General features: G+C 44.3%; 2 protein-coding genes across 4 annotated transcripts in view; one reads left to right on the forward strand and one right to left on the reverse strand.

Annotated features, from left to right (window-relative positions):
• Positions 1 to 26,881, forward strand: part of fancm (FA complementation group M) — a 31,100-nt gene that overhangs the window by 926 nt on the left and 3,293 nt on the right. The window contains exons 2-22 of one of the 3 annotated variants that reach the window (XM_056589866.1): positions 20 to 192; positions 295 to 372; positions 724 to 882; positions 13,027 to 13,158; positions 13,627 to 13,759; positions 13,981 to 14,073; positions 14,275 to 14,379; positions 14,659 to 14,849; positions 16,301 to 16,507; positions 16,981 to 17,236; positions 17,582 to 17,733; positions 18,148 to 18,327; positions 19,006 to 21,256; positions 21,915 to 21,997; positions 22,874 to 22,942; positions 23,376 to 23,495; positions 23,828 to 23,993; positions 24,273 to 24,382; positions 24,882 to 25,444; positions 25,529 to 25,625; positions 26,020 to 26,443. In XM_056589866.1, coding sequence (XP_056445841.1) covers positions 20 to 192; positions 295 to 372; positions 724 to 882; positions 13,027 to 13,158; positions 13,627 to 13,759; positions 13,981 to 14,073; positions 14,275 to 14,379; positions 14,659 to 14,849; positions 16,301 to 16,507; positions 16,981 to 17,236; positions 17,582 to 17,733; positions 18,148 to 18,327; positions 19,006 to 21,256; positions 21,915 to 21,997; positions 22,874 to 22,942; positions 23,376 to 23,495; positions 23,828 to 23,993; positions 24,273 to 24,382; positions 24,882 to 25,444; positions 25,529 to 25,625; positions 26,020 to 26,443 — 5,742 coding nt within the window. Of the gene's footprint in view, positions 1 to 19; positions 193 to 294; positions 373 to 723; positions 883 to 13,026; positions 13,159 to 13,626; positions 13,760 to 13,980; positions 14,074 to 14,274; positions 14,380 to 14,658; positions 14,850 to 16,300; positions 16,508 to 16,980; positions 17,237 to 17,581; positions 17,734 to 18,147; positions 18,328 to 19,005; positions 21,257 to 21,914; positions 21,998 to 22,873; positions 22,943 to 23,375; positions 23,496 to 23,827; positions 23,994 to 24,272; positions 24,383 to 24,881; positions 25,626 to 26,019; positions 26,444 to 26,881 lie in introns of all 3 variants that reach the window. The other 2 variants (XM_056589867.1, XM_056589865.1) reach the window with 2 other exon arrangements.
• On the reverse strand, positions 496 to 10,208 carry soul3 (heme-binding protein soul3). The gene is made up of 6 exons (XM_056589871.1): positions 9,998 to 10,208; positions 9,645 to 9,891; positions 6,929 to 7,023; positions 5,524 to 5,665; positions 5,025 to 5,208; positions 496 to 4,462 (listed from the first exon to the last, which is right to left on the reverse strand). The coding sequence occupies exons 2-6, from the start codon at positions 9,865 to 9,867 to the stop codon at positions 4,291 to 4,293; spliced, it is 816 nt and encodes a 271-aa protein (XP_056445846.1). The 5' UTR covers positions 9,868 to 9,891; positions 9,998 to 10,208; the 3' UTR covers positions 496 to 4,290.

Here is a 26,881-nt window from a genome sequence, read left to right on the forward strand (position 1 = left end):
GTGAAACTCCATTTCCCAGGGAGCACTAAGGCGGGCCAAAGGCGGGAGCTGTGGAAGTCTCGGCGGGTGTTCTTCCTCACGCCCCAGGTCATGGTCAATGACCTGTCGAGAGAAACCTGTCCCGCACTGCAGGTCAAGTGTGTGGTCATCGATGAGGCGCACAAGGCACTGGGCAACCAATCTTACTGTCAGGTATGTGTCATTGCTGCAAGACCACTGGGAGAATAACGTGTACTTGGTTAGCTGAGAATGGATTTCACGTGGCCCTCGTTTTGGTTCCCCATACATTCTCAGGTTGTCCGGCAGCTGTGCTCCCAGACGCAGCAGTTTCGGATCCTTGCTCTGAGTGCCACACCTGGGGGAGACTCTAAAGTATGTAGACCCCAAGATGCCTGTCTGTCTGTCTGTCTGTTTGATCATTAGTGTCACTCTCTCTAAGTCTGTCAGATCTTCGGTCCTCTACCTCCTCCTCCTCCTAATGTACATCTATTCTACACTCCTCCTCAATAATGCACATCTGTTCTACACGTTTCTCTGCCTCGTAATAATATATATCTATTGTACAATCCTTAATAATGTACATCTATTCGACACTATTTCTCCCCCTCTTAAAATTGTACATCTATTCTAGACTCTTTAATAATGTACGTCTATTCTACACGTTTCTCCTATTAATAATGTACATCTGTTCTACACATGTACCTCCACTCCTCCCCCCTGCAGGCTGTGCAGCAGGTGATCTCCAACCTGCTGATCTCCCACATCGAGCTGCGCTCGGAGGCCAGTCCCGACATCAAGGCTCACACCCACCAGCGCACCCTGGAGAAGGTGGTGGTCCCCCTGGGGGAGGCCCTCGCAGCTCAGCAGGCACGCTACCTGCAGGTAGGGGCTTCTTCTTCGTTCGTAGTGTAAAACACCCCTTTCTGTTGGTGCTTTGAATCTCCCCTGTGGCAAATGAACGTAACTGCGGATGTAATAACCTGTAATGATGCTAGAAAATGATCACGTCCCGAAGGGGCTCCCCAAATGCTGGGTGCCATTTGGTTGTCAGTTCCCATGGTCGTCAACGAGACTCGATTGGTCCGAGTGATCATTAGAGAAACCAACTCTGTGGTGCGAATTGGTACATCATTAAGGGAACCTGTGTCCTGTATTTGTACCCAAGTGTGAGTTGGAACTGGCCACTAGCAGTTATCCGTTTTATCTGGATGGTAGGATTGTAATGAAGTTGTGGGACTAGTTGTTACCTATCCGAAACACAAGTTCATAGTTTGTTCTAGTAGTACTAGTAGTACACATATTCTGTGTTGGTTCGTTTCTCTGTTTGTCTGTTTGTCTTCTCTGTTTATTACTATGTCATATAAAACATTGCAGTTATTTTTTCAAAAACAGAAGGGAAAGTAAACATCGCACATTGGGGGATACTAGTATGTTGTCAGAAGGTTACGTTAATTATAATGGCCTTGACACGGATCTGTAATGGATAGATTACTTGTTTTCCTAGTTTGATGGCATCACAGCAGAATAGGTTTTGGGTGGTCCTAGAGAGACGCCCAGGGTTTAGGGTGTGCATACAAACAACAACTCTATGACACCTGACATTCAGTCTAAGTGCCAAGTTGCAGGATCATGTATTGTTTATATATTTAATGATATACTGTACTGTAGATGATATTCCATTCAAACAACAATTAGTTACGCCATTAATTTCACGGGCATATTTTAATTTATACACATTCGTTTTTGAAGCATTTGGTCATACTCTAAACTATTTATTCCGTTCAGATAGAGTTTGGAAAGGTGGTATTATCTTATTGTGTAATGTTCCTCTGGGCAGGGTCCAAAAATAACACCTGCCAGCAGCTAAAGGTGGATACATTTGACAGGTGAAAAAATCTTAATTGTTGTTGTTTAATCTTTAAACAATCGCTTTACTAGTACATTTCTTAACTCCAGTGGGTAAATGGACACAATTCTGAAAGACCATTTTGGACCCCGTCTCTCGTACAGTCACCATATTTTACAGTGAAGAGGATAGACACTGTACATTGTGTCCTTCAATCCTGTTACGGTCACACTAGTAACCCGAGTCCTACTCGTGTCACTTCGGGAAGAGACAATGCTATATCATGTGTCCAAAGAATAGAGTAGTGGATTTGGTGGTTTTTAGTTGTTGATCCTAATTCTAGTCAAGGTCCAACCCTACTTCCCAGATTGTCTCCGCCAGGGTGCTGTGTAATGGGCACTCTGAAATCAGAGTGTGCATGGGTCATTTCCCAAGTTGTTGCTAGATTATTCAGATTTAGCCAGGTATATATCCTCTGAACAATTGTCTTGAGTAGAACCTTTAGATGAGCATGAAGGGTATGCTGCAGTAAACCTGGAAAAGCATGCACTATCTAGTGGTGCCAGATAGTTGTGCAATTTTATTTTATTGAACTTTTTTAAATAGTGGTGATGCACCAAGAATTCATAACAATGACGAGGCAAAAACAATACAATATCAATATATTTGCCCAAAGAAAACAAGCATTTTCTTTCATTTGAACACAACAAAGAAAGCCACATTGTTTTCTTGCCGCTGAATTTACTGTATAGCCCACTATTGCCAATCACATACAAATAAGCTTATAGACACTAAAAGCAAAAAACAAACCATCCATTCATTCACTTGTCTACAGAACATAGGTAGAATATGCCAATTAAAAAGAGGGGTCTTAGGATTCGAACAGCCTACATTTAAAATGCACTAGTACTACCAGTAGAGGAATATCAGATTATATCTTTTGAATCCAACCTGCACTGGTGAAATATACTTCCTACACGTTCCTGTCTCTTCTAACTTGCATTAAGACCAGCTCCCGATCAACATTTCATTCACAGGATAGGCATGGAAATGGGAACGGGTTTTTTGATGAGCTGAGACACATTTTCTTTTCAACAATATTGGGTGCATATCTACAGAATAAATGGATATATGGCTTGGAATTGCTGGTTGCTGTTACATATTATGTTACATTATTCATAAGTCTTCACACAGTGGAGATTTGAGTTCATCCGATGGTTGCATTGATTTTAGTGACATTCTTGTATGGCTTTGTTAACCATGACCGCAAATTCAAACGGTAGTCATTCTGTAATATCCTCCATATAGTTTATGTAAAATATAGTTCGATTTTTATCGTTTACATTGGTTTGTTAGACTATACAATCTGTAGATAAAAATAATACATATCTTCATAACTGCCACTCTTTGAGTTATGCCTTTTTCTTGGACTGAAAAAATATCTTGGCAGCAATTGCTTTTGCTTAATCATTCTTTTTTTAAGTAGTTTCTACTCTAGTGGCAGTTCTATTAAAGTAGGTACACAGTAGTGCATACATAATGACACATTGACACAAGTTGTGAATAGAAAGAGGTAAAGGGTATGTGCAAATAAAGGAATGCATTGACTTTTGAAAATAAACTAAACCCATTAAATACAGCATGTTTTGATTGTCGTACTGCAATTAAAAAGGACTGAATTTAACTGCTTTTGGTTTGTAGTAATGTTCGAGTTGTGTTTATATTCACCATCTCCGTTATTCATATGTAAATTCATACTGACGACTTTCTTTTCGGTCGATTTTATAAAATTATTCAACCCGTTTTTCTTTATTATCAATTATGTTGCAGATCCATGTTTGCCAGGGAAAGACCGGTTTTCTTGGCCGACGTACAACAGATATAACCCCACTATTGTAGATGATAAACCGTGTAAACCGTGTGTGATTGAAAATATAGTACATCAGGAGGATAACGTTACAGGTAAAAACCACAAGACGCTAAAACAAAGTTGTTAAGTTCTTGTTCGTGTGCTTACTCCTCAATTACAAGGAAACATTGTACCTCATGTTGCAGAGAGAAAAGTAAGGGAATAAGGCCAACAGAGGGCCAAGAGATAGTAACATGCAGGGTTTGAAACTGCATCTACAGGTGTAAATTGGCCCAGTTATTGTCGGGTCAGGAGTCGTGATGTGGTTTTACAAGTAAGGATTACACAGAGAAGAGGTATGGGAACACTGTACCAGGTAAGGGCATACTCTTATCACAGATGTAAATCCCCAACTGCATTGGAGAGTGTTGACAAAGTGAATCTATAGCAAAGTGTGTCTGCCCTTCCTAGCCACACGGCCGCATGGAGCTTGGTCAGGGCAGGGTTTGGTTAAGTGCAGTCGACAGGTTTGTGACGGACGATGTCTGTGGGGGGACGAGGTGGATCACCTCTCTGGTTGCTCCTCTTCTTGGCCTCAGCGCCGCTCCATGAACCAGATCTCGTTCTGGCGGTTGACGTGAGCAGGGTTGGTGTAGCCCGCCACGATGAATGAATCGTTGACGCACTCACCTGGGGAGTCCAGTGCCTCGGCCAAAGCGTGGATCTGATTGATGATGGTCACTTCGTTGGTGGGTCCGGTGAAACGCCTAAAAGGTAACGGCGGGACCAAAAGGTGGAATTCAAATTCAGCCCTATTCAAATGTCTGTCTTCCACCTAAATTACTTTTAATTAGTCTCTGTTTAGGGTGTAGGGTTCTAGGTTTACAATCCAACTGGCAAAGGGTTTTAATATGGCATGAAAACCCATGTGATCCACTCACCTTGTGTTAGGGCTTTGACTCCGAACTTCGTTATTCGAATATAATTTGAATATTAAAAAATAAATCAAAAATTCGAACGAATATTAGGCAGCCCTTAATACTCAAACCTGTTATGGGCAAGCCAAGAGGGAGAGACGTCGGAGAACCCGACGCAGTCAATTCATAATATTGTAATGACCACATTAGGCAGCGATTTATTAGAAACCTAATAAACCGTTGGAACACGAAATACCGGTAACCATAGCAACGCCGGTAAACAAACCTTGCGAAGCCCAATCCAGGTCTTACTGAAGGCATTTAATGGTCAAAATATTATTAATAAATATTTGAATATTAATAAACAAACAAACCTTTGAATATGATTTTTGGGCAAAAGTCAAAGCCCTACCTTGTGTACACCACAGCGGCAGGCCAGATCTCTATTAATATGTCGTTGTCTGTGGGCTGCGGAGGCTGGGACTGGTGGGCGGCTGGCAGGTAGTAGGCAACGGTGACATCGCGGGAAATCAAAGACTGCTTCTCGTCGGTGTGGATGATTGTCACGATGGGCAGGCTCATTCCCAGGTAATCACCTGAGAGTTTGATCGAAAAAGAACCGGGCTAATCATTTATTTGATGTTTTTTTTTAGCAGAATTCTATAAAAAAATGTAACAATACATACATGAAACTCGTATGTTTTTTAACTCAGATTCCTTAAGCTACTATTGCTTTTTGTTTTGAATAACTTCAAATCTTTTTTCGTTATCATTGATGTTTTAATTGTGGTCACTTGCTTTGGTTGATGCTTTGGAAACAAGAGTGATAAATGTATGTTTCCACCCAACTTCCTCTGAGACCAGAAATTCATCAGGCTGCAATGATTTGTGCCAGTCTGCGGTGGACTCACCGGTGGAGTTCTGCTTGCAGATGTACCTCATCAGCCTCATGAAGCCGTAGCAGATGCTCTGCTCGTAGGTTTCCTCGCGCACAGTGATGCATGCCCAGTGCGCCTTCTCATAGCTGCGCTTCTCGTAAAGCAACTCGTTGCACTGTGGATTAATTAATCGGAGAACAAAGAGGTTCAAAGAGCTGATGTGCCCACTCTATCCGATTGAAGGTCCACATTTAAAAAAGGATGCAAACAATGTTCAACTTTAAAATCGCAACGTTTTAAAGCACTTTTGAAAGGGAAAATCAGTAATTGCATCCCTACACTGTATAACAGTTTGACACAAACTGCTATGTGTCTGATGTGGATAGGAGGAGTTATGGGAGTGTTGATAGAAAGATTCTTGGAAACTAAGGGAGGTACCAGTTGGCCAGCATGTTTTATTTTTAGAATAAATCAATGATATGATGTGGTTTATTGACTTGTCAAGCATAAGCAACTTTTAAAAGAACGTATAACGGAAAGGCGTTTTCTTTTTGTAAAACCTGAAATGCTCTGTTGTTAATAACGGACAACAAACCACGTTAAACCAATTAAGCCTTTATATTTAAATGATCCCTGAGGAGAAACTGGGTCTCCTGTGCGTGGAACACAACCTCACTGGGCGAGAGAGGATCCAGAACTAGTGCAAAGGTGAGAGATGCCAACAAGACATCCCTCTGATCACCTAAATGAATTACAACTCAGGTATATGCACCTAGCAGTTGCATATACCTTCTTGGAGAAGGTGGCTGGCAGGCCATTGTAAGAGGTCATTGTTCTCTGTGTGAAAAGAATGGCTGTCTTATTTTAAAATGAGGGATTATCCCAGGGGGTGTTAATCCAAATAAGGAGTCAGGGCTTTCAAGGGGAGCCATTGGGCGGTCGCAATAATTTGGCCATTATTCTGGTTCAGATTTAACACCACACATTTCTTTAATATGAAAATATGAAAGTAAAAAAATATGTATGACTATAGTCGACGATTGGCCGGGATGGACTGCTTAAACTTCTTATCAAGATATCTCATAGCCTTCGTCATTGTGCAGTCATGCATTTTTGTTGAGTTACTGTATAAGATTGGTTCGTAGTTTAGTAGCTTGCATATTGCCCAAAGGGTAGATCCAGGCTTTTCCCAGGAGGAAGTTGTCAGGGGAAAAGATGCTGCTAACCTAATGTCTGATAATATCCCCTAATGTGCCATCATGAGTTATACAATTTGATATTGTGCACATTCATAACTTAATGTTATTCAACTCTGCACATACAGAAGTTTAGTGAACAGAAAATACAGGGACATACAAAGTCAATTTTTTTTTCTGTAGATTACTTTTTTGGGAATAAATATTGCTCTGTTGTTCTGGGGTCTGTAAACTTGATGTACCTTCTCCTTGCGTGTGAGACGGTTGAATGGGACGCACTCTCGGTTACTGCGTCCCTCGTCGTTACTCGTCAGCTGTTGGATTGGTTCTGCCATGTCTGTGAACAAATATGTCATTCATTTATCACAGTATTGGTCCAATAAGTAAGAGATAATAGTTTTTGTTTCTGGACACGGTCAAAGGCTGCTTTCACACGCGGCGACAAATTAGCAGTTTGTTGTGTTCCACCCTCTGGGCTAGTCTGGTATCAAACTGCAAACAGTCAATGCAGAGGTCAAATCCTGGCCTCTGGAACTTTTGAGATGCATGACTCTTGCTTAACGCACATATTCTCCCTGCTATAACTAGATGTTTGCATTGATTTCCCAAACCATAAACGTAATAATGACTGAACACAACTCATTTGTAAAAGGCTGTTTAATTGCAGGCAGTTCGTGAGAAGGACTGGTTGTCAGCTGGCCTGGCAGAAAGGCAGCGCGCTGGGCCAGGAGTGTGAGAGTTTTATAGAGGCGGAAAGAAGAATAAGAGGCTCAAAGTTGTTCAGACTGTAGACTGGTTTTAACATGGATTAGAACTCAAGGCATTTCGTTTTATACTTGCAGCCTTCTAATAACTGAGTGGTTAAGTGCGGTAAATTACTTAGAAATGGTGGGAGATTAACAGAGGAACAGAAAATGTATCCTCTCATTTTACTTGAGCTAACTTCATTCGGAAACTGATCCTTTGATCTGATATGATCGACATCACCTTCAGCAAGCTACAACATTTTTCTCAAGTAGTCTAGCCCATAATTGGATAGGGTGTCATTATTACGGATGAAAATCTGTCATTTTAGGGGTGATAGGATATCTATGGCGATGCTGTAAATATTGCAATCATGTATGTGTGTTGTGATACGCTATTACGATTTTTTTCATTCATTTCTATTTGGAGGTTTATTCTAAAACGTTCGGTGTCCGCGTCCCCCATTGATTAAAAAAAAAAAGTAGGGCATTTTGCAGACGTTTTGGTCCAAAGCTACTTGCAGCCGTTCATACACACACCGACGGCAGAGTCAACCATGCAAGGCGACAGCCAGCTTGCCAGGAGCAGTTAGTGTTGGGTGCCTAGGTCAGGGACACATTGATAATTTAAATTTATATGAATGTGGCTGAACTGAACTGAACTTCTGTTGGACGGTACTATTAACACTTCAAACCTACAAAAGTATTGCAGAAACTAGGATTCCAGCTTTTTTTCCCCCCAACCCTTGTCAATATAGGTCAGGTCAATTTACATTTGTGGTGTTTGGGTGAGGACACTGCATGTTGGGTTGCTGTACGTTGCATCAAAACTGACTGGAGAACAGCATCACTCACTACCCCCTGAGATTTTAAGGAAGCCGGTAATACAATATGGTAATAGGAGTCTTGTTTACAGCAACTAATCCCTCAGTCTAATTAAGAACGTAAGTGTGCTCAAAACTGTGTCAAAGGGGAAAGTGAAAGATGAATGGATCAAGGTAATGCTTTAGTGCTTGTTCTTTGTTTAGCTTATTCGAATGTCAATATGGAGGGGGGGGGGTGGAGGGACAGACAGGGGCTGTACAGCATGGCCTCTCTCTCACTACCCACTAGTCGCCTGAGCCTATCAGGCTGTTTGTATTGATTGACTAACCCTAGTACACATCCAGATCAGCTGACTGTTCTCTCGCTCCCCCCTCTATGTATTTAAAGCCACTAAATACACCTAAGAGAGAAGAACAATGATATCTTTGTTAGGAGCTATCAATGAATTTGAATGAGGCGCTAGGAAATGTAATGATTGTTGACAAGGCAGTATTTTACTTCCAAACATCAACAACATTATCAACTAACTTATGGGTGGCTTTTGTTCCACTCCAATTACAGTTAACTTGAGCTGCAGCGCTTACGACAGGAATTGGGGTCAGAAGCCTGGTACAGTAAACATGCTAGCTAATCCTGTTCAGACAGAAAGCGTTTTGTGATTCCACACTGTTGCAGTACTATGAGTAACATGGGATATAAACCCGTTAACTGAATATCGAAAATAAATCATTCGTAATACAAAGATGATGTGACCTTGCGGCCAAAAAACGAGTCTGTCCGTGCCTGTGAAGTGAACCCATGAGTCATTAACCTACTGTTGCATTGTAGCCTACAGTATCAGAGTCCATTCTGGCTTCCTGCAAGGCTCAGACCCAGATTTACATGTCATTAAATATAAATCTGCACCTTCGTCTCTAAAATAGTTATTCAAACTGCACCAGATTTACTGTACATTTTATGAAATGTTATTCGCATGTATAGACGTTTAAATCAGTATCGCGTCTCGATACTGATGGTTCAATGTGTCGTTTGTTTAATTTGATAGCTGAAACGCAGTACTTTCGACGGCTAATAATGCCGCGCGTTTCCATACGGTATTTTCAACTGGGGTTGATCATAACCCCAAGTTTTGTTTGGAACATAGCTCTGGATATGCGGTCTAGTTTAAACTCCAAAAGTAGGTCAGCGTGCACACTACAGCAATAGGAAATAAATAGGCGAAGAGATGCCATGCGTCATGTTGTTTTTCACTGTGCGTACAGTTCAGACCACTGCGAAGCGTCAAATACAGCGTGTTTGCATACAGTGCATGCAACACAGTGTGTTGTGCAGACAACTATTCGGCTTAACAACTATTTTGTCAGGTCTATTTTTTACTCAGTGGTTATACCTTGAGGGACCTCCACTTGGTGACCCCTTGCGACGTCCTGCCAATAGTGCAGCAGTCGGTCTTCTCCCTCCTCCATGGTCTCCGTGTTTTCATCCAGACTGCCCGTACCTGACAGCGGGTCTTCCGAAAACGACTCGAGGTCTTCCAACGTGATCATCCCATTCCCAGATTCGGACTCGGGCCCACCGCCACCGCCATTTAACTGGCAGCCGCCTCGGTCCATTATTGTTTCCAGACGAGTCCTCGACTAGGAAAAAAAAAATGCTGCAGGATAAACGTTTTATTTCCAACGAAATTGTAATGGTCTCTGCACTGATACAATTTTGTAATTAATAAAACATCTATTTGTAAACCTTTCAGCGTCGGAATAGGTCAACTACATGACAGAAAACAAGGCAGTACGTGGATTATCCTCGCGCATTTAGCCATCATTATTTTGAATAGAATTAGCTCTATCTTCCTCTATATTCTTGCAAGAATCAAAGCAGAGAATAATAAACTAATCTCTTTACGAGCAGTGTGTGACACTTTCCGTGGCAAGGAAGCGTTGGATGTTTATAGGAGACGAAGGCGAACCACGTGACTCCTTTCTGCAGCTGACCCCGCCCTCTGTCAGCTAGTTCAGCCGCCGAACCTCATAATTTGAACCGTGATTTCGACGAATCTGATGACCGCAAAGTCGTTAATTTCGAAAAAAAATTCTAACAACACTCAGTTCCAGTCCTATTTAAATTGAATAAAATGTGTCAAATCCACTCTAAAGTGTGTGTGTGTGTGTGTGTGTGTGTGTTGTAGTTTTAAGAACTCACTGTATGATGCAAAGTATTGGTATGAACTTTCTCCATTTGTGTGTGTGTGTTACTTACTACTACGGTATGATTCGGTTTATGATCGATGAATGTATGTAATATATATCTATATATATAGTTGTGTTCAAAATAATGTGTCCTCAAATAGTTAGGCTACTGCATTCAGGGCTTGGCACCATGTTGCTTTCTTCCTTCAGCCAGAACAATTATATAAATACTATATACAGTCTGTGTTAAAGCTTTATTGCAAAAATAAATACCCCTATTAAGCTCTCTCGCACACACACACACACACACACACACACACACACACACACACACACACACACACACACACACACACACACACCCCACTTCTCATATTAAAGTCCCCTGTCACTGTAGATAAACATCTTAACCAACTAGGTGTCTGGTTCTTCTGAGCATCTTCAGTTAAACCCTAATCAATAATGTGTTGCCATGGGACACCCTTAAGAGAAAGGGATCCCCCTGTTTCCGCGCAAAATTTGAATACTAATCATTTGTAATATGAATTGGGTTATCCCATGGTTACGACCCACGCCAACTTTGTTATACTTCTTTATTACTGTTTTTGTGTAAGAGCGTTATAATGAGTGATGTAGATATGAAATGTGTCTCACATCGTGGCTTTATACTGTGAGCATCCGAGAAGCTAAACCCAACGGGACGTGGACATCAAACTCAACCGCCGCCCAGATGGAGCTCCGTACAACCCCACCACGGCCCCAGTGTGATTTTGTCATTTCGCTGAAGAGTATACTGAAAGGCACTTTGATGTCATGAAAAGATAGCCATCTGCGTTCAGAGCAGGGTAGAATGCTCACAAACTGGTTGACAGAGACTGGCAAAAAACATAGGATTTTCCTCCTATTTTTTTTATTCTTGTATCATTTCACTATCTTAACAATTTATTTTCAAATAAATTGAGTTCAAAAGCCTAAGAGGATGTTAATCTCTTTTCACATCTCATTTGTCTCACTAATGTGTCCCATGGTAATCCCAGTTATCACATGATTGACCATAGGGGGCAGGACACTCCATGTGGGGTGTCCAAGCCTCAATTAACAGAGACAGCTTTGGTCATGTGATCTTTCGCCAGCAGTTTTCTGTGGTGCACTGTATAAATGGCATTGGCATCTCATTTGAACTTTGTTCATTTATATTGTGCTTCGGCTTTAAGTTGCAGTTCTAATGGTATTATGTGTTATTTAATAGATGTTTAATTCAGAGTTTCAGATATTAAATGTCATTTTATATTTAACAGTCAGCTAAATGGTTAATTATCCTGACATTTGCTTTCCATAGTTTGGCTTTCTGTTTTTGGATTTAGGCCAAGGGTTTAGGTTAGCACATGGTGTCTAAAAGGGACAAATCTTGTAGTTTCAATAAAGAAACATAATGTATTCATAATTTGTAAATAGTAATTTTGTCCTACTCGTTTTCTGTCAGGCATAAACAAATCTTATATAATTCCTGGTGATAATCAAAGTAAATTTGAAGAAACAAATTATATTCTGGCATTATTTGGAACATGCTTTAGAGGACTCGGCACACAATCAGCAATTTACATTGCCTAAAGGAAATAATAAAAGGAAATAACATATATACTACAATAGAAATGTGTGTAAAACAATGAGAATAACCCAATTACTCCATCTAAGAGAGTACACTGAATCACAATTACAATTTTGAAGTTTAAAAACAAGGTCTTGTTGATCAGGACAACTTTCTGCTTATCACAGTCACCATAGATCTGTGTCTCCGACACAGAAGGCCTAATGACACCAGTCAATCCAAGGCAGATGGTGAAGAAGCCACAATACTATCCTACCTACATTGTTGTGACACCACTTAAGGCATCGGTGGCATAGCTCTGTTGATGCTTTCAGAAAGGTCCGCCAAATTAAAAGCGGAAATCTAACCCTGTTCTTTTGACTCTTGGAGGATCTCCTGCTGTAGGCAATCTCTTTCACTGGCGGATTGCCAGCTAACAAGCAGGGATGGAGAATGGTGGCCGGAAGCCCTACTGGCTATTCCAAAGTATTTGTTTTAATGGGCAATTAAATGTCAAATAAAAGCATAGTGTATCTGTGAATTGGTAAATTGGAAGGCAACACATACATCTTGTCTTTGGTTTAATCCATGCAATACATATTGTAGACTGAATTTATACTCTATTTTAATCATTATTTCATACTTCAGAGATGTTCAGTAGGAACGACCAAGTCCCAGAACACATGCTAATACACAGCCTTGTTCACTTTGTCTAAAAGTATAAAATATTATTGTTCACATTTGAAAGTCAAAATGGAGAATTATTTTCTCTTAAAACTTTTCTTTGACAAAAAACAACCATCCCCTGTGTTCCCATTCTGCTCTGATGCACTTATCGGCAAGAATCTGGCTTGTAACAAAAGTTGTGACCCATTTTGTTTTTATTTATTTTTATTTACTAAGAGACTTACAGCATTTGGATATCAATATGGATTTGTAAATACTTTTTATATGGTTTTTGAATACGATATGGTGGGTTTTGTGTGTGGGGCACCTAGGTGTTGGAGAAGTTTACCGCCCGCCTGACCCAGAACCAAGTGATGAGCCACAAGCAACTGCACTCTCTCACCAAGTACCAGATCATCCTGGCCAGGGAGCAGTTCAGGAAGAACCCCCCGCCACATATTAAGGTAATTCCATCATATTCTGTTATTGTATTTAGCCTTTGGTGTTGTGCATTTCAATCTCAAATGGATTTTAAGATTTAAAGATGTGTTTTGCTTTCTTTTTTTTTTATGGTTTTTCGTGAGCAATCACCTTTGCGTTCCATATTTTGTAGTATCAGGAGAACTAGTTCTCTATCTTCAAAAAAATGCAGCTCCATGTATGCATTTGCAGTTGTATTATACTCGTACATGACCAATATAACCCCTTATTGAAATCAACGATCAATAACAAACGCTAAATACTGGCGCCTCAGTATACATCATCATTCATTCAGTAGTAGTTGGCCTTGCTAATATCATAAAACGCCGAAACAGCAGCTCCAAAAACACTGTCCGAGTTCTGTTCCCTTCACGAGGATCCAGTTCTTCTCCATTTCCTTTCTGCTGGTGCTGAAGGCTGCTCTGCTCTCTCCGTCTCTCGGCCGTCCTCAGGAACCCCAGCAGGGTGCGATGGAGGGGGACTTCGCCCTGACCATCAGCCTCTGCCATGGCTACGAGCTGCTGATGCAGATGGGCCTCCGCTCCCTCTTCTTCTTCGTCCAGGGCATCATGGACGGCTCCAAAGGTAGGTCTCCCGCATGTCAAACAAAAACAAATCCTTAATGATGCTTACTATCCTTCTTGTCTTGCTAGGCTTGGCAATGCCTCACTCACATCTGCTGTATAACGTGTGTGTGTGTGTGTGTGTGTGTGTGTGTGTGTGTGTGTGTGTGCGTGTGCGTGTGCGTGTGCGTGTGCGTGCGTGCGTGCGTGCGTGCGTGCGTGCGTGCGTGCGTGTGTTGCTAGAGATGGCGAGGGCACGAAATGAGTTGCAGAGAACTCCAGTCTTCATGGACCTTTACAAGGAGATGGAAGCTATGTTTATGAAGTCTCCTGCTGGTAAGTGTTTTGCCCCTAATCGGTGGCCTTCAAATGAGAACACTCTTATAGAATATCAACTGACCTTTTTTGATGACGTGTCTACGCATTGTGGATTGCATGACGTGCTGCAAGACTCATTTCTTTTTTGTATCTCATGTTTAAACATTCAACCTGTTACATATATCTGCTCCGCACATACCTTTTTGATATGACTTGTAGATCCTGGCCAGCCGTTCATTTACAGTCATCCCAAACTGAAGAAGCTGGAGGAGGTTGTCCTGCAGCACTTCAGACTATGGGCAGAGAACTCCGCCAACAAGACTGGTGAATCTTCTGTGGCACCAGTTTTATGAGGACCTACGACAGTAGTACAACATTGTTTCAGTTAAAACAATATATATTTTAGGGGGTTCACATTTAGATTTGAGCTGATACTTGTAGCTGTTGAATCGAAATCCAAAGTCAAGCCTTATTTCTCTCTCTCTCTCTCTCTCTCTCTCTCTCTCTCTCTCTCTCTCTCTCTCTCTCTCTCTCTCTCTCTCTCTCTCTCTCTCTGTTTCTCCTTTTGTCTGTCTCGCTATCTCTCTGTGTGTGTCTCTCCAGAGACCACGTCGGGTTCTGCAGAAGGAGGAGTGAGCACCCGTGTCATGATCTTCTCGTCTTTCCGCGAGAGTGTGCAGGAGATTGCTTCCATGTTGAACCAGCACGCACCGCTGATCAGGGTCATGACCTTTATGGGCCAGGCCTCGGCGGGTAAGGGGGTCAAAGGATTCACCCAGAAGGAGCAGTTGGAGGTATGGAGGAAAGCAAAGCCCGTTTTTCAAAGCCTGTTGCTGGCCTGTGCTGCACTGTGTGCATTTCTCACTGAATCCATCACCGTTGTGAACCAGAGTTTATCTGGCCCTTATTCTCCACCAAACAAATGGCAAATTTGAGAGGGAAAATATTTCCTTAGATGATTAGGACATGTATGGATGGGTTTTAGCTACTGTCGGGGCGACCGTAGCTCAGGAAGTAGAGCGGGTTGACTGGTAACCTGAAGGTTGCTAGTTTGAACCCCGGCTCCTACTAGCGAGTGTCGAGGTGTCCCTGAGCAAGACACCTAACCCTAACTGCTCCTGACTAGCTGGCTGTCTCGCCGTGTGGTTGACTCCGCCGTCGGTGTGTGAATGTGTGAATGAAAAACGTCAGCAAAATCACCTAAATGTAATGTAAACGTTTTAATGTTTCAGTTAATTTACTTTTGGAAGAAGAAGATGAGTGAAGCCTACAAGGTGACTCTGCAGGTTTAATGGCTATCCTATTCCGATACTTTCCAACAAGGACTTTATTAAAGTTTATTTTCCTAACACAAATGTCAAACTTGAATTTACTAAGTAAATGAAAACCATTTGTAGAAAGGGTTGTTTCTTCCTTGGAGTGGCCCCAGGGTTTGACTGTTGATGTAGCTCACAAAGAAGGAGCTTGTGTGTCAATATGAGGGCCTTGCTATCCTCAATCTCTTCACATTCCGCGTGTTCATCTTGTTCTTATTGCTCAGTGTTTTGACCAAAACATGGCAGACTTCCAACGGGGCATTTTTAATAGACAGCATGAAAATACAAATCCACACCTCATTCTCTGCTGTAACTCTGGATGTGGGATTTATCTGGTATCCTTGTACTCGTGTCCCACCCTAGTATTGGGATTGCTAAATATGTGTATTTTAAAAATCTCCTGGCTCACTGCAGGTCTGCTATCACAGATTTATTAATTATTTATTCTTGTATATATTGCCATATTCCTTGATATTAACTGTAGGAAACCTTTCTTTCTTACCGATGTTTCACATGCTGGCAAATTTACCATCCCACATACAACGTAAAAAGTTAGCTTTGAGTCCAATCTCCTTCTACCTCACACCTTTACACCTCATTTAGAAAATGGTTTCAGTTAATTTGATTTAGTATTTTTTGCCGTTTTCAAATCCATTGCAATAGTAGCAAGGCTTCAAGACTCAAGAATTGTATTGGTCACATACATATACAAGATATGCCGTGAAATCAAAAGTGGCAGTGCCTGCAGAGATTGTGCAGCATTCAAAATATTAAAATAAGGTGACCAATAGAATAAAAATAAGAAATAAAATCACAATTAAAACAAACAGCCCTATATAGAACAACAAATCTGTAACAGTTTAAAAAAAGATTAACCAACAGACATCCCTCACACCTTTCATTCAGACACCGCTCCCTCAATCTCCTAGGTGGTGCGTGGTTTCCGCCAGGGGGGCTTCAACACGCTGGTGTCGACGTGCGTCGGGGAGGAGGGGCTGGACATCGGCGAGGTGGACCTCATCGTGTGCTTCGACGCCCAAAAGAGCCCCATCCGCCTGGTGCAGCGCATGGGCCGCACGGGGCGCAAGCGGCAGGGCCGAATCGTGGCCATCCTGGCCGAGGGGCGCGAGGAGAGGGTGAGCGTCTGCGTCGTGAGAGGCTGACGACGAGGACCAAACGTTTTCTTCCCTCCCAAAAGAATAATGTGGAAGTTATGATGGTTATTTCCGTGTCATACCACACAAGGGGACCGTCCCACACAGGATTACAAGACACCGCTATAACTGCACAAAGAGTGTAGTACATATTTTTATGTAGTACATACTCAATCAAAATACATACACTATACAATACAATATACAACACATCCGGCACCGGATGAACGTATTCCTCTTTGCCCACGCCTTTTCAATAAAGCCAGCGATCACAAATGTTCTATATTTGAATAGGCAAGCTATCATGTCTGTGTCACGCATGTCATTTATTTATTTAATATCGACTTTCTTGAATAACCTTTGTCGCAAATCATGGTCATTTTATTTTTTTACATTTTCAATGACATTGAGCTCAAAAAAGTGAAACAGTCTATTCTGAATATTTTCCTCAACAGACCTTCAACCAGAGCCAAATCAACAAGAACAGCGTGGACAGGTCCATCGTGGGCAACCAGAACAGCTTCCACATGTACCCCCACAACCCCCGCATGCTGCCCGAGGGAGTGACGCCGACGCTGCATAAGATGCACATCACCTGCGGCCAGTTCGACCACGGCGACAGCAGCGGCGGCGGTGGTGGCAGGCGGGACTCGGGAGGGCGGAGAGCCCGCTCAGAGGGCCAGACCCCCCTGATCCACCCCCAGAACCTAGGTCGGTGTGACCGACCCCTCTCACATCCACTTCCCTCGCTTCTGAAGGGAGACACCTGTCATCATTGGGTTTTCTGTGTGCTTCAACTGAATTGGGGACCAAGTTTGCAGAGTGGACATTTTTTCTGGTTTCCCGTGCACACTTGAGAATGCACTATTGATGCACTTTAAGGCATAACACAGAAACATATTTTTCACTTTCCCTGGATGTTTCCTGGACATGTGTATGTTTCGTTATATTTTGGTTTGTGTGTGTGTGTATTTGTGTCTGTGTGTGTGTGTGTACGTGTGTGTGCGTGCGTGTTCTTTGATGCGTGCTCTGATACATGATGTGTGTGCGTTGTAGCGGTGTGTCAGAGCAGCGTGAGGTCGGATGGGTTCCTGAGCCCGGCAGAGTATTCCCTGTGGGCCTCCACCATGAGGCTGAAGGAGGACGAGGCTCAGCCGACCCTGAGGACATCGCATTTCCTGTCCCTGCCGTGCACTCACACACCCACTGTGAGCTGTCTTCCATTCTCTATTCCTCACTTTAGTTTCTTTATTTTTCTTTCTTTAATCGTTGGTTCTTTCTTTAATCGTTGGTTCTTTCTTTAATCGTTGGTTCTTTCTTTCTTTCTTTCTCTCTCTCTCTCTCTCTCTTTCTTTCGTTCTTTCTTTCTTTCTTTCTTTCTTTCTTTCTTTCTTTCTTTCTTTCTTTCTTTCTTTCTTTCTTTCTTTCTTTCTTTCTTTCTTTCTTTCTTTCTTTCTTTCTTTCTTTCGTTCTTTCGTTCTTTCGTTCTTTCGTTCTTTCGTTCTTTCTTTCGTTCTTCCTTCCATTCCCCTGTCTGAATATTTCATCCTAAAGAATCATATAATGGTGTACTGTAGTGTCTTTTAAAATGGCCTCCTTCCTCCCCCTCTTGTTATCTGAAGACCCCCAGGGCGACAGACTCCCCTGGGAGGGGCCCTGGGGCCAGAGAGTTGTCCTTATGGGAGTGGAGGCACTGGCAGAACCGCGCCCTGCCCACCTACTCGGTGGACCACTCCTCCCGCTGTCGTCACTTCATCCAGGTGATGGAGCTCATAGACCGCCTGCGAGAAGAGAGCCCTGAGGTGAGGACCACGACAGCAGCGGTGACAAACTCATTGTTCAGAAATCATTTAAATAGATGTTCTTTGAGAAGCATTCTGGCCTTCACTGGCTTAAGATCAAACAACCAGGAGCTTAAGACTTAGCGCTCACTGTCTAAACTATTCAACTTTTTACATTAATCTTTCAATGAAAAAACTAAGAATGAACAGTGAAAGAGAAGTCTCGAAGGAGTCAGCTGAGTGGCATGTGAAGGCAGCGATTTTTGGAGCATGGACAAGAGAGTTGTCTGATGCAATACACAATAAAATCACAGACACACACACACACACACACACAATGCTATATTATAAAACAATGACATAGCTGCTTACTTAGTCATTTAGCAGTATTTTTATCGAAAGCAGCTTAAAATTACTTTTTTATGCAAGTTTCAGGTTAGGCCACTTTGCAAAGAAGCTGTTATTTTCTACATCCATAGTGTTAATCGTGAAACTGTCAAACCATGGCATCCCGCCGACTAATCGTACCAACAAAATCTATAATCAATCAATCTATAATTTAGTTTTTTTTATTTATATTTATTTTATTTATTTTGTTTATTTGTCATTGTAAATGAGGGAAACCTCAATGCCCTATGAGTGTAAATAAAGGTTTGACATAAAATGAAATGAACTATGCATCGAATGTGTCTTGCTCAGGGAGGATGCAGTTATGCAAAGGAGCTTCTCCCTCACCTCCACAAGGGGGATGTCATCGGCCTCCTCCAGGATGGACAGGCAGAGAAACCCTCCAAGAGACCAACCAAGATGAACCCCAAGGCCTGCAGCACCAAGAGCAAAAGCAAGAGCTCCAGCCGGTCTGCCAGCGAACTGGAGGGTATCGGTGAGGAGGAGGAGGAGGAGGAGGAGGACAGGGATCACGGCAGAGGGATCAGGTCATTCTCGCCATCGACCACCGTCCGGGGTAAGCCTCTGATGGAAGACGACCCAGATTTCATGGGTTTCAGAGATGAAGAACGGTCAAACCACGACCCCGGAAGGATTCCAGAGACGCGGCATGACTGCATCGTTGAACCCGAGGACGACAACATTTCCGAGAATAATAATCTTTCGTCCCGCTGGGATCTTGTGGGTGAACCACCTCCCAGCATCGGCGACCACGACAATGACCCAGGGCTCGAGGAAAACATTGAATTCCAGGCCACGTTTTACCTACCCAGAGGAGTTCCCGTGGTTTCTTCCTCTCTCAAATCCCTCCCAGAGGAACAGAAATCGGAGCGTCTGAGGGTGTTATTGGCCAACGTGGCGGAGCTGCTGTCCAGGTCTCCCCCACCGTTACCCTTAGACTTTGTCATAGAGGAGGACATGTTGGAGATTGGGTCACCTGACCCCCCAATCCCTACCTCACTACCTCCTTCCCCTGAACAGGTGCTGAGCGAACAGGAAGAGCAACATCAGCCCCTCATCCAGGTCAACTTTGACCTCGATTTAGATGATGATGATGATGATGATGATGACGATGATGTCATCGATTGTGGGGATGTCATGATGAAGAATGACGACCCTTCTGCCGACGATGTGTGTGATGTTCCCGGTACCTCCAAGCCTATCCTTAATCCTCTGGAACCTGAAATTGAAAGTGTAGCCGACAGCCCGAGCTGGGACGAGGTGTTTGGTTATGAACTGGACCACAATGGACCAAGAGATGAGGTTTTTGTTGATGATGAACTGGGCAACCAGGATTTCAATCAGCAGGTGGATGATCGTGGCAAAGCAGCAAAGTGTACGGGGAGAAGGACTGAAGAAGCGGTCAGACGCCGGGATGGGGATGTGAACACTGGGAAAATGACAGCAGGACCGTTGCTCGTTGAGCAGCAAGCCCTGTGTCGAGTGGCCGGGCCGAGTTATGCAACCGTCTTGGACGAGAGCATGGATCTGTTTAGCGATGACGAGGCATTCCTGCGAATGACTATCCCGGAGTTATCCACACCGGAGGAAAGCTTCGCGGCAGACGCATCGCCGCATCCCAAACACCTCGCTGATGCCGTGAAACACACCGAACCAAACATCTCGCATTTTGCGGTGGTGAGTGCATGTGACACTATAGACTTAACCGAAAGTGTGCGTAGACGACGGGCAAACTGCTCGGAGATGTCATCTTTCTCTGGTACGAAGCCCATGGCGACCCCAGCGACCCACAGCCTGCCACCCACACACAGAGTCGTAAAAACACCACGACGCGGTCACGACAAGACACCGCCTACCGCGTCGGAAACGTCTCCAGACTCACACAACGCGGCATCAAGTGGCCACGGAGCAGAAGCGCTTATTTCACATGCCGGGCTAGGTTGCATCGACGATGCTTCTACCACAGAACAACCGAACGTGGATTCGTTAGACGGCTCCTGTAATTTGTTCCCGGTGAACTTTGACCTTGGATATTCTCTGGATGACTCGGAGGAGGAAGCTGTGCAGGAGGAGGATGAGGGTGTGGTTATTGCATCTGTCATGAAGGCCTCACCCCACTGGAAGGAGCAGGAACTAGGTGAGGTGTGTCCAGCGGTGGCCCTGCCACCCATCCCCGGCTCTTCCACCCCTCTCCACGGCCACCGCAGACCAATCGGACCGGGGTCCTTTGGGCGCGGACTACCAACCCCCATATCTCATTCGGCCCCCCGCCGAGAGGGGGCAATCAGTCACATCCTGGCCACACCGTTGTCCTCTCAGGGCGGGCCTCTCGCGTCCCCCAGCGCATGGGGGACACTGAGGCGGACTCTCCTCCCTGGTCCTTCGCTCTGCCCGCCGGGCGGTCTAAAGAGGAAACAGCAGCAGGAGGAGGGGGAGGGCCCCAGCAGCGAGGCCAAGAGGCCCAACACAAGCCGGGCGGGAGCATTCGGCATGGAGGACAGCAGGGGAGCCAAGCCTTTGCCCAGCCAGCCTGCTGATCCAGGTGGGTTTACCCTTGCAAATAGTTCTTGCTTCCTCTCATGTTTGATGTGATCTGATGTGTGCGAGTGGGTCAGTCTCTTGGATACCCAGTGTAGCCTTTGAGTTTCATGAAGATTCGTTAAGAGTTCTTGTGTCTGGAAAAACTTTTTATTATGCTCTGTATAGAATACAAAGTGCTTGGTGGAAAACGTTTTTTTGAGAGCACTTTGTTTAAAATGGATGAATGTTGGAGCACAATGTAGTTTACCTTGTTTAAAGGATCTTGCAAGATATCTGTCAATTGCCTTTTGCCTGTTTTACCCAGATCCAGAGTTGTTTGGTTCTAAATTCACCATTGTGCATCTAAAACGGTAGTTCGCTGGGTGAGCATTTGATTTTCCGTCAGCCACTTTCATTGACCTTAAGGGTTACAGTAGCATAGCTCCTGTTCATGTAAGGGCAATTACACTTTCCAAAGATTTCCCAATATGTTCGGAAAAATCGGTGCCTGTTACAACACAACAAGATTGTCGTTTGTCTACAAACACAGAAGCTATTCAACACCATTTTCGGTGCTGTGATCTGGGTAAGACAGGAAAATGGCAATTCACAGATATTTTGACACATCCCTTTGAGACCAGGCGGTAAAGACCACTATTGTGCTGCCCTGTTCTGTCCAGGTCTGTCCGACAGCGAGGAGGAGGTCCAGATCAACAGGAGAAGACCGCAGGCCAGGGCTAACCCGCTGTCCTCACCAAATGAGGTGGGCCATTGCTTTTGATGCACACTAGCACTGTCAGATAAAGTACACATGCTTGACTTGTAAACAAACGCACAATCTGCTAACATTCACCGACATGCAATTGGTTTGTTACATACATTTGTTCAGTGTGCTGTCGCACACTTCTAATATCTATGTCGACACGTTTAGGATCAAACAAGTGATTTGCTGTGGATGAATGTAGCAGACCGTTTTACTCAAAGCAACGCACTGTGGATTTCAGAAAGGGGTATAGGCATCTTGCTAAATGATACTTACAGGTAGACTTTTGGATGTGAGTCAAACACAGTAGACCAGAGTCGAATGTCCTGCTATGATACTGAATCGATAGGACAAATCAATCGCCCATTCCCGACGGACGCTATTATCGACAGGAAAGTCACTGTGAATGTATGGAGCAGTGTTGAAGCTGGCATGGCCTGATGCTTATATATATAGGTCACATTTGCCTTTATGATGTTACCAAACCACTCCTGGTCAATGCATTCAACGGACACAGAAACACAACGGTACTCCCCCATTTAGAAACCCGGTATGGCTGTCAACCAGGTGGTCAATCCATCCATTACAGAATAGGTTTTAAGTGATAGACAATTATATAACAACTGTGGCTATCTGATGACTACTTGGGCTTTTCAATTCACTTCCATATCCTGTATCTAGGTGCCAGAAAGTACACTTGGCTTGGCAACAGGAGCCGAGGGTCTTATCTGGCCAGCCGATACCAGTGTTACAACACAAAACAATTAGGTCCTCCTTTCAGATGGACATTGGATGTTCGAGAAAGAAAACAAAAGGGTAAAATGTTATGCGTGTGTTTACGTTTGTATCTTGTGTCTCTGTATGCTGCTGCTGCAGTCCAAGATGTTTAGCCACGTGGATTCCCCCGTTATGGTGAAGAGGAAGAAGGCTGCACCTCTGAACATAGTAAGATTTGATGTTATATTGTATTGGTATTTATTTGTTTAACATTCAATTTGATTAAAACATTTATTCAAATCACTGAATAAAATTTGATGAATATGGTTTGTCTGTGCTGATGTAAATAATACTGATCAAAATAGTAAAAATTGACCATGTATCTTGTGTCGCTGTGTGCTCCTTCTAGTCTAATATATTTAGTGATTTGGGGAAAATCCTGTTATCGTGATAAAGAAAAATGCTGCATTGCTGAATAAAGTTAGACTTCCTTTGCCTTAGTGTTATGTAAGTTTTTTGCATTATACTACAGCTTTATTCTATACCTTATGGTCAAATCATTTAATATAATGAATATGTTATATCTGTACTCTCTTATCTATATGATGCACCTTTAGTTTTATTAGTTTCAGTCAGTGTTGAACTTCTCCTGTGTGTTCAGTCCGAGGAGGCGCCAGAGGGAGCCATGTCCGACGATGACTTCCAGAACGACTCGACGTTCTCGCACAAGCCCCGCCCCTCAAGACCCACCGGGCCAATCCAACAGCAGGGAAAAACTCAGGTCTGTCTATTGAATAAACAGCAGCCTATCAGACACTTTGCTCGTACTTCACTCGAGACATCGACTCCCATCATAACATCAAGCATGTTGGAGTTATGCGCGTCGTCATGGCTCTGGCTTGGTGGGCATGTTCGTTGTTGTTAGTCTGCCTATAATTTCAACTGTCACTATAAAAAACCGACCAAAACAACATCTGGATAGTCTAGTCGATGATTGATGAGGAAAATATTTTTTAAACCTCTTAATTTGTTATTCACTTTGTCAGTCGCTGCTTCCATGAAACATGACCTTATTGTTTTGTGTGTCTTGGTTCCCATGGTTCCCTTTATCAGAAGACCAAGCGACAACGGGGGGGCCGTCTCTTTCTGGACGAGGAGGCGGCGCTCTCAGAGGAGGAGGGGGAGGGGGTATCTTCTGACGAAGAGGACGGTTACCACCTCAACCGGTCTCTGGAAGGCTTCGTCGTGGACAACTCAAACCTTTCCCAGGGGCTCAACGGTTAGCTGATTAGCTTAACTAGACCCTGTTAATGGTCAAAGTAACAGTATTATGTGAAGTGCTTACATATTACTGATTGATTTGAATTTGTCGAATGTTATTTAATTCTATGAGCAATGATTAAGAACCCCTTATTTCACGGATTCACTAATGTTATGTTGTGTGACTGACACATCTCCACTCAATCACATTCAATGCGTGGAGTGTAAAAAAGTACCAATAGGTAAACAAGCAGTAAACAATGCATAACGTATGCATAACACCTTTTGTCTCTTCTAGAATCTGAGATGCACGGGATGTATCTGAAGTCCCTGAGAAGCCCAGTGGCCGCCGGGCACAGGTTCAAGATGGTCTACAAACCCTCCCACAACATGGACATCTTCTCTCAGGTGCTGAACCACACTCCAACCTTAAAAAGGGGACTCGGAAACATGGCCGGCTACTAACTTTCGGAACCTACATATATCCTCCTTTGCGATGTCATCTATTTTACACGGATGCATGGTGGATGAGTAAGCCTACCATTGGAGGCTTGAAGGCTTATTAATGCATCATACATCTAGGTGGACACTCCCACTGGTGACATCACTATGGGCAGTCACACCTGGAGGTAAAATAGGGGCCGTTTAAGTACAAAGACAAAGCCAGAACAATGCGTTGATAATTAGCGAACGATTCAATTTACAGATGCTTTTATCCGAGCCAACCTAGTGACTTTCATTTATAGAGGCATGTCCTTAAAGAGAAGGCGGGGGTTATTCGTCTTCCTCAGCCTACAGCTGTACTGCAATCATTGGGGTTTGAACCCGGAACCCAACCTGACCACTCGACTATCCTGCAACGCCCGCCTTTCCTGAATCCCCTCTCTTCTCCTCTCACTCTCCCCAGGTTCCCGAGATGGACGAGACCTATGCAGAGGACAGCTTTGTGGTGGGCAGTCAGGAGGAGGAGGAGGAGGAGGTGGTGGAGGAGGAGGAGGAGGGAGGCACTGAGGATGAGGTGGTGGCTCTCCCAGAGGTCTCGTACGTGGACGGGAGGAAGCAGTACACCACCAGGCGCCAGGTGCTGCTGCACCACATGAGGTCCAAGGCGGGTTCTTCCGGCCGCCGTGGGGCGGGGCACACGGGCGTCCCGCCGAAGCCGGATGAGACCGGCAAGCGGTCACGCATCGTGAAGATTCAGGACTCCAGTGAAGAGGAGGAGGAGGAGGAGAAGGAGGGAGAGGCGGTCGCTGTTGTTAACTCCAACGCCGCCACCCTCTTCAAGCCATCTGCAGTACTAAATGATGCGACCCTGGACAAACCTCCACAACGACAAAATGCTTCCTCCTTCTCTTCCTCCTCCTCCTCCTCCTCCTCCTCCTCCTCCTCCTCCTCCAGTATAGCATCGAAGATCTCCTCCCTAAGCAGGAAGACGCCCCAACCTTCCAGTACGGACTTGTTGAGAGAAAGGTATTCTGTCCTTCTTTTTCTAGCCATCCTTTACGGTAGCAGACTAATGGACTTATGCAGACTGACATGCTTTACTTCTACCAGCAGGTGTCGCCAGAGGTTAGAAAACCAGGCCCGGTTGTCTGAGGAGCTCGACTTTGAGGAGTCTGAGTCCATGTTAGCCCCGCGGAAACCACCAAAGGTAGCCTCACCAGTCTGGAGAGTCAACCAATAACTCCCTAAAGAAAAACAAGAATGGTGTATTTTGGATAGCTGTGTGTCTATTTCACCAGTTGCTGAATTTCAGTTACGAGCTGATTGGTTTTATGTAAATGAGAATGGGCATATCACGGCTGACTTGTTTTACTGGCTCGGTTAAAATGGTTAAACCAGGGTTTAGTTGTTTTTCCGTTTCCATTTAAACCTGCATGAAACAGCAAGCCTTACGTTAGTATGTGAATGTGTACGTTATATGACATAACGCATGTTTCTTCATTAGATCAAGTCGATAATGGACGTGGTGTTACGAACAGCTCCTTCGATGTACCACAAAACAAACTGATCCATATGATGTGATATGATGTTTCCTTCCCCAGACGACCACATCCACCCTGTCGTCGAATCCCCAGCCCTACAAGCCTTTCGGTCATGCTTTATCGACGGACAAGCCCTCCTTGCTTTCCCCTGCCACAACCATCACCACCCCCACCAACACTACCACCACCCCCACCAACACTACCACCACCCCTGCCACCGTCTGCATCCTGGTGGACAGCCGCTGCATCAGCAGCAGTGCGGACCTGGTGAGCGGCCTGCGGCAGCACCACTCGGTCAACGTGCACGTGTGCTCGCTGGACAGCAACTACTTTGTGCTCAGCAACCGCATGGCGGCGGAGCGACACACCCTGTCGGAGCTGGCCGGCGTTCAGAACCGGAAACGGCTGGTCACGAGGGTGAACGGCCTGCAGGGCCTGTTCGAGCGCGCCTGCTTCATCGTGGAGAAGGACCCCACCAAGCCAGGTGGGCGGTGTGGCCTCTACGGTCAACAGGGATTTGAGTCAATATCATCATGGAGAGGATATAATGGAGAACCATTACGCTATACTTTTCCTTTGGCTTACTTTCGTCTGTCTGTCTGTCTGTCTGTCTGTCTGTCTGTCTGTCTGTCTGTCTGTCTGTCTGTCTGTCTGCCTGCCTGCCTGTCTGTCTGTCTGTCTGTCTGTCTGTCTGCCTGCCTGCCTGCCTGCCTGCCTGCCTGCCTGCCTGCCTGCCTGCCTGCCTGTCTGTCTGTCTGTCTGTCTGTCTGTCTGTCTGTCTCTGTCTCTGTCTCTGTCTCTGTCGGTCTCTTTCTGTCTCTGTGTGTCTCTCTCTCTCTCTTTGTCCGTCTGTCTGTCCCTCTCTCTCTTTCTCTGTCTGTCTCTCTGTCTCTCACTCTTTCTCTCTCTCTCTGTCCGTCTG

This window comes from Gadus chalcogrammus, chromosome 5 (assembly GCF_026213295.1).
Source record: "Gadus chalcogrammus isolate NIFS_2021 chromosome 5, NIFS_Gcha_1.0, whole genome shotgun sequence".
NCBI lineage: Eukaryota > Metazoa > Chordata > Actinopteri > Gadiformes > Gadidae > Gadus > Gadus chalcogrammus.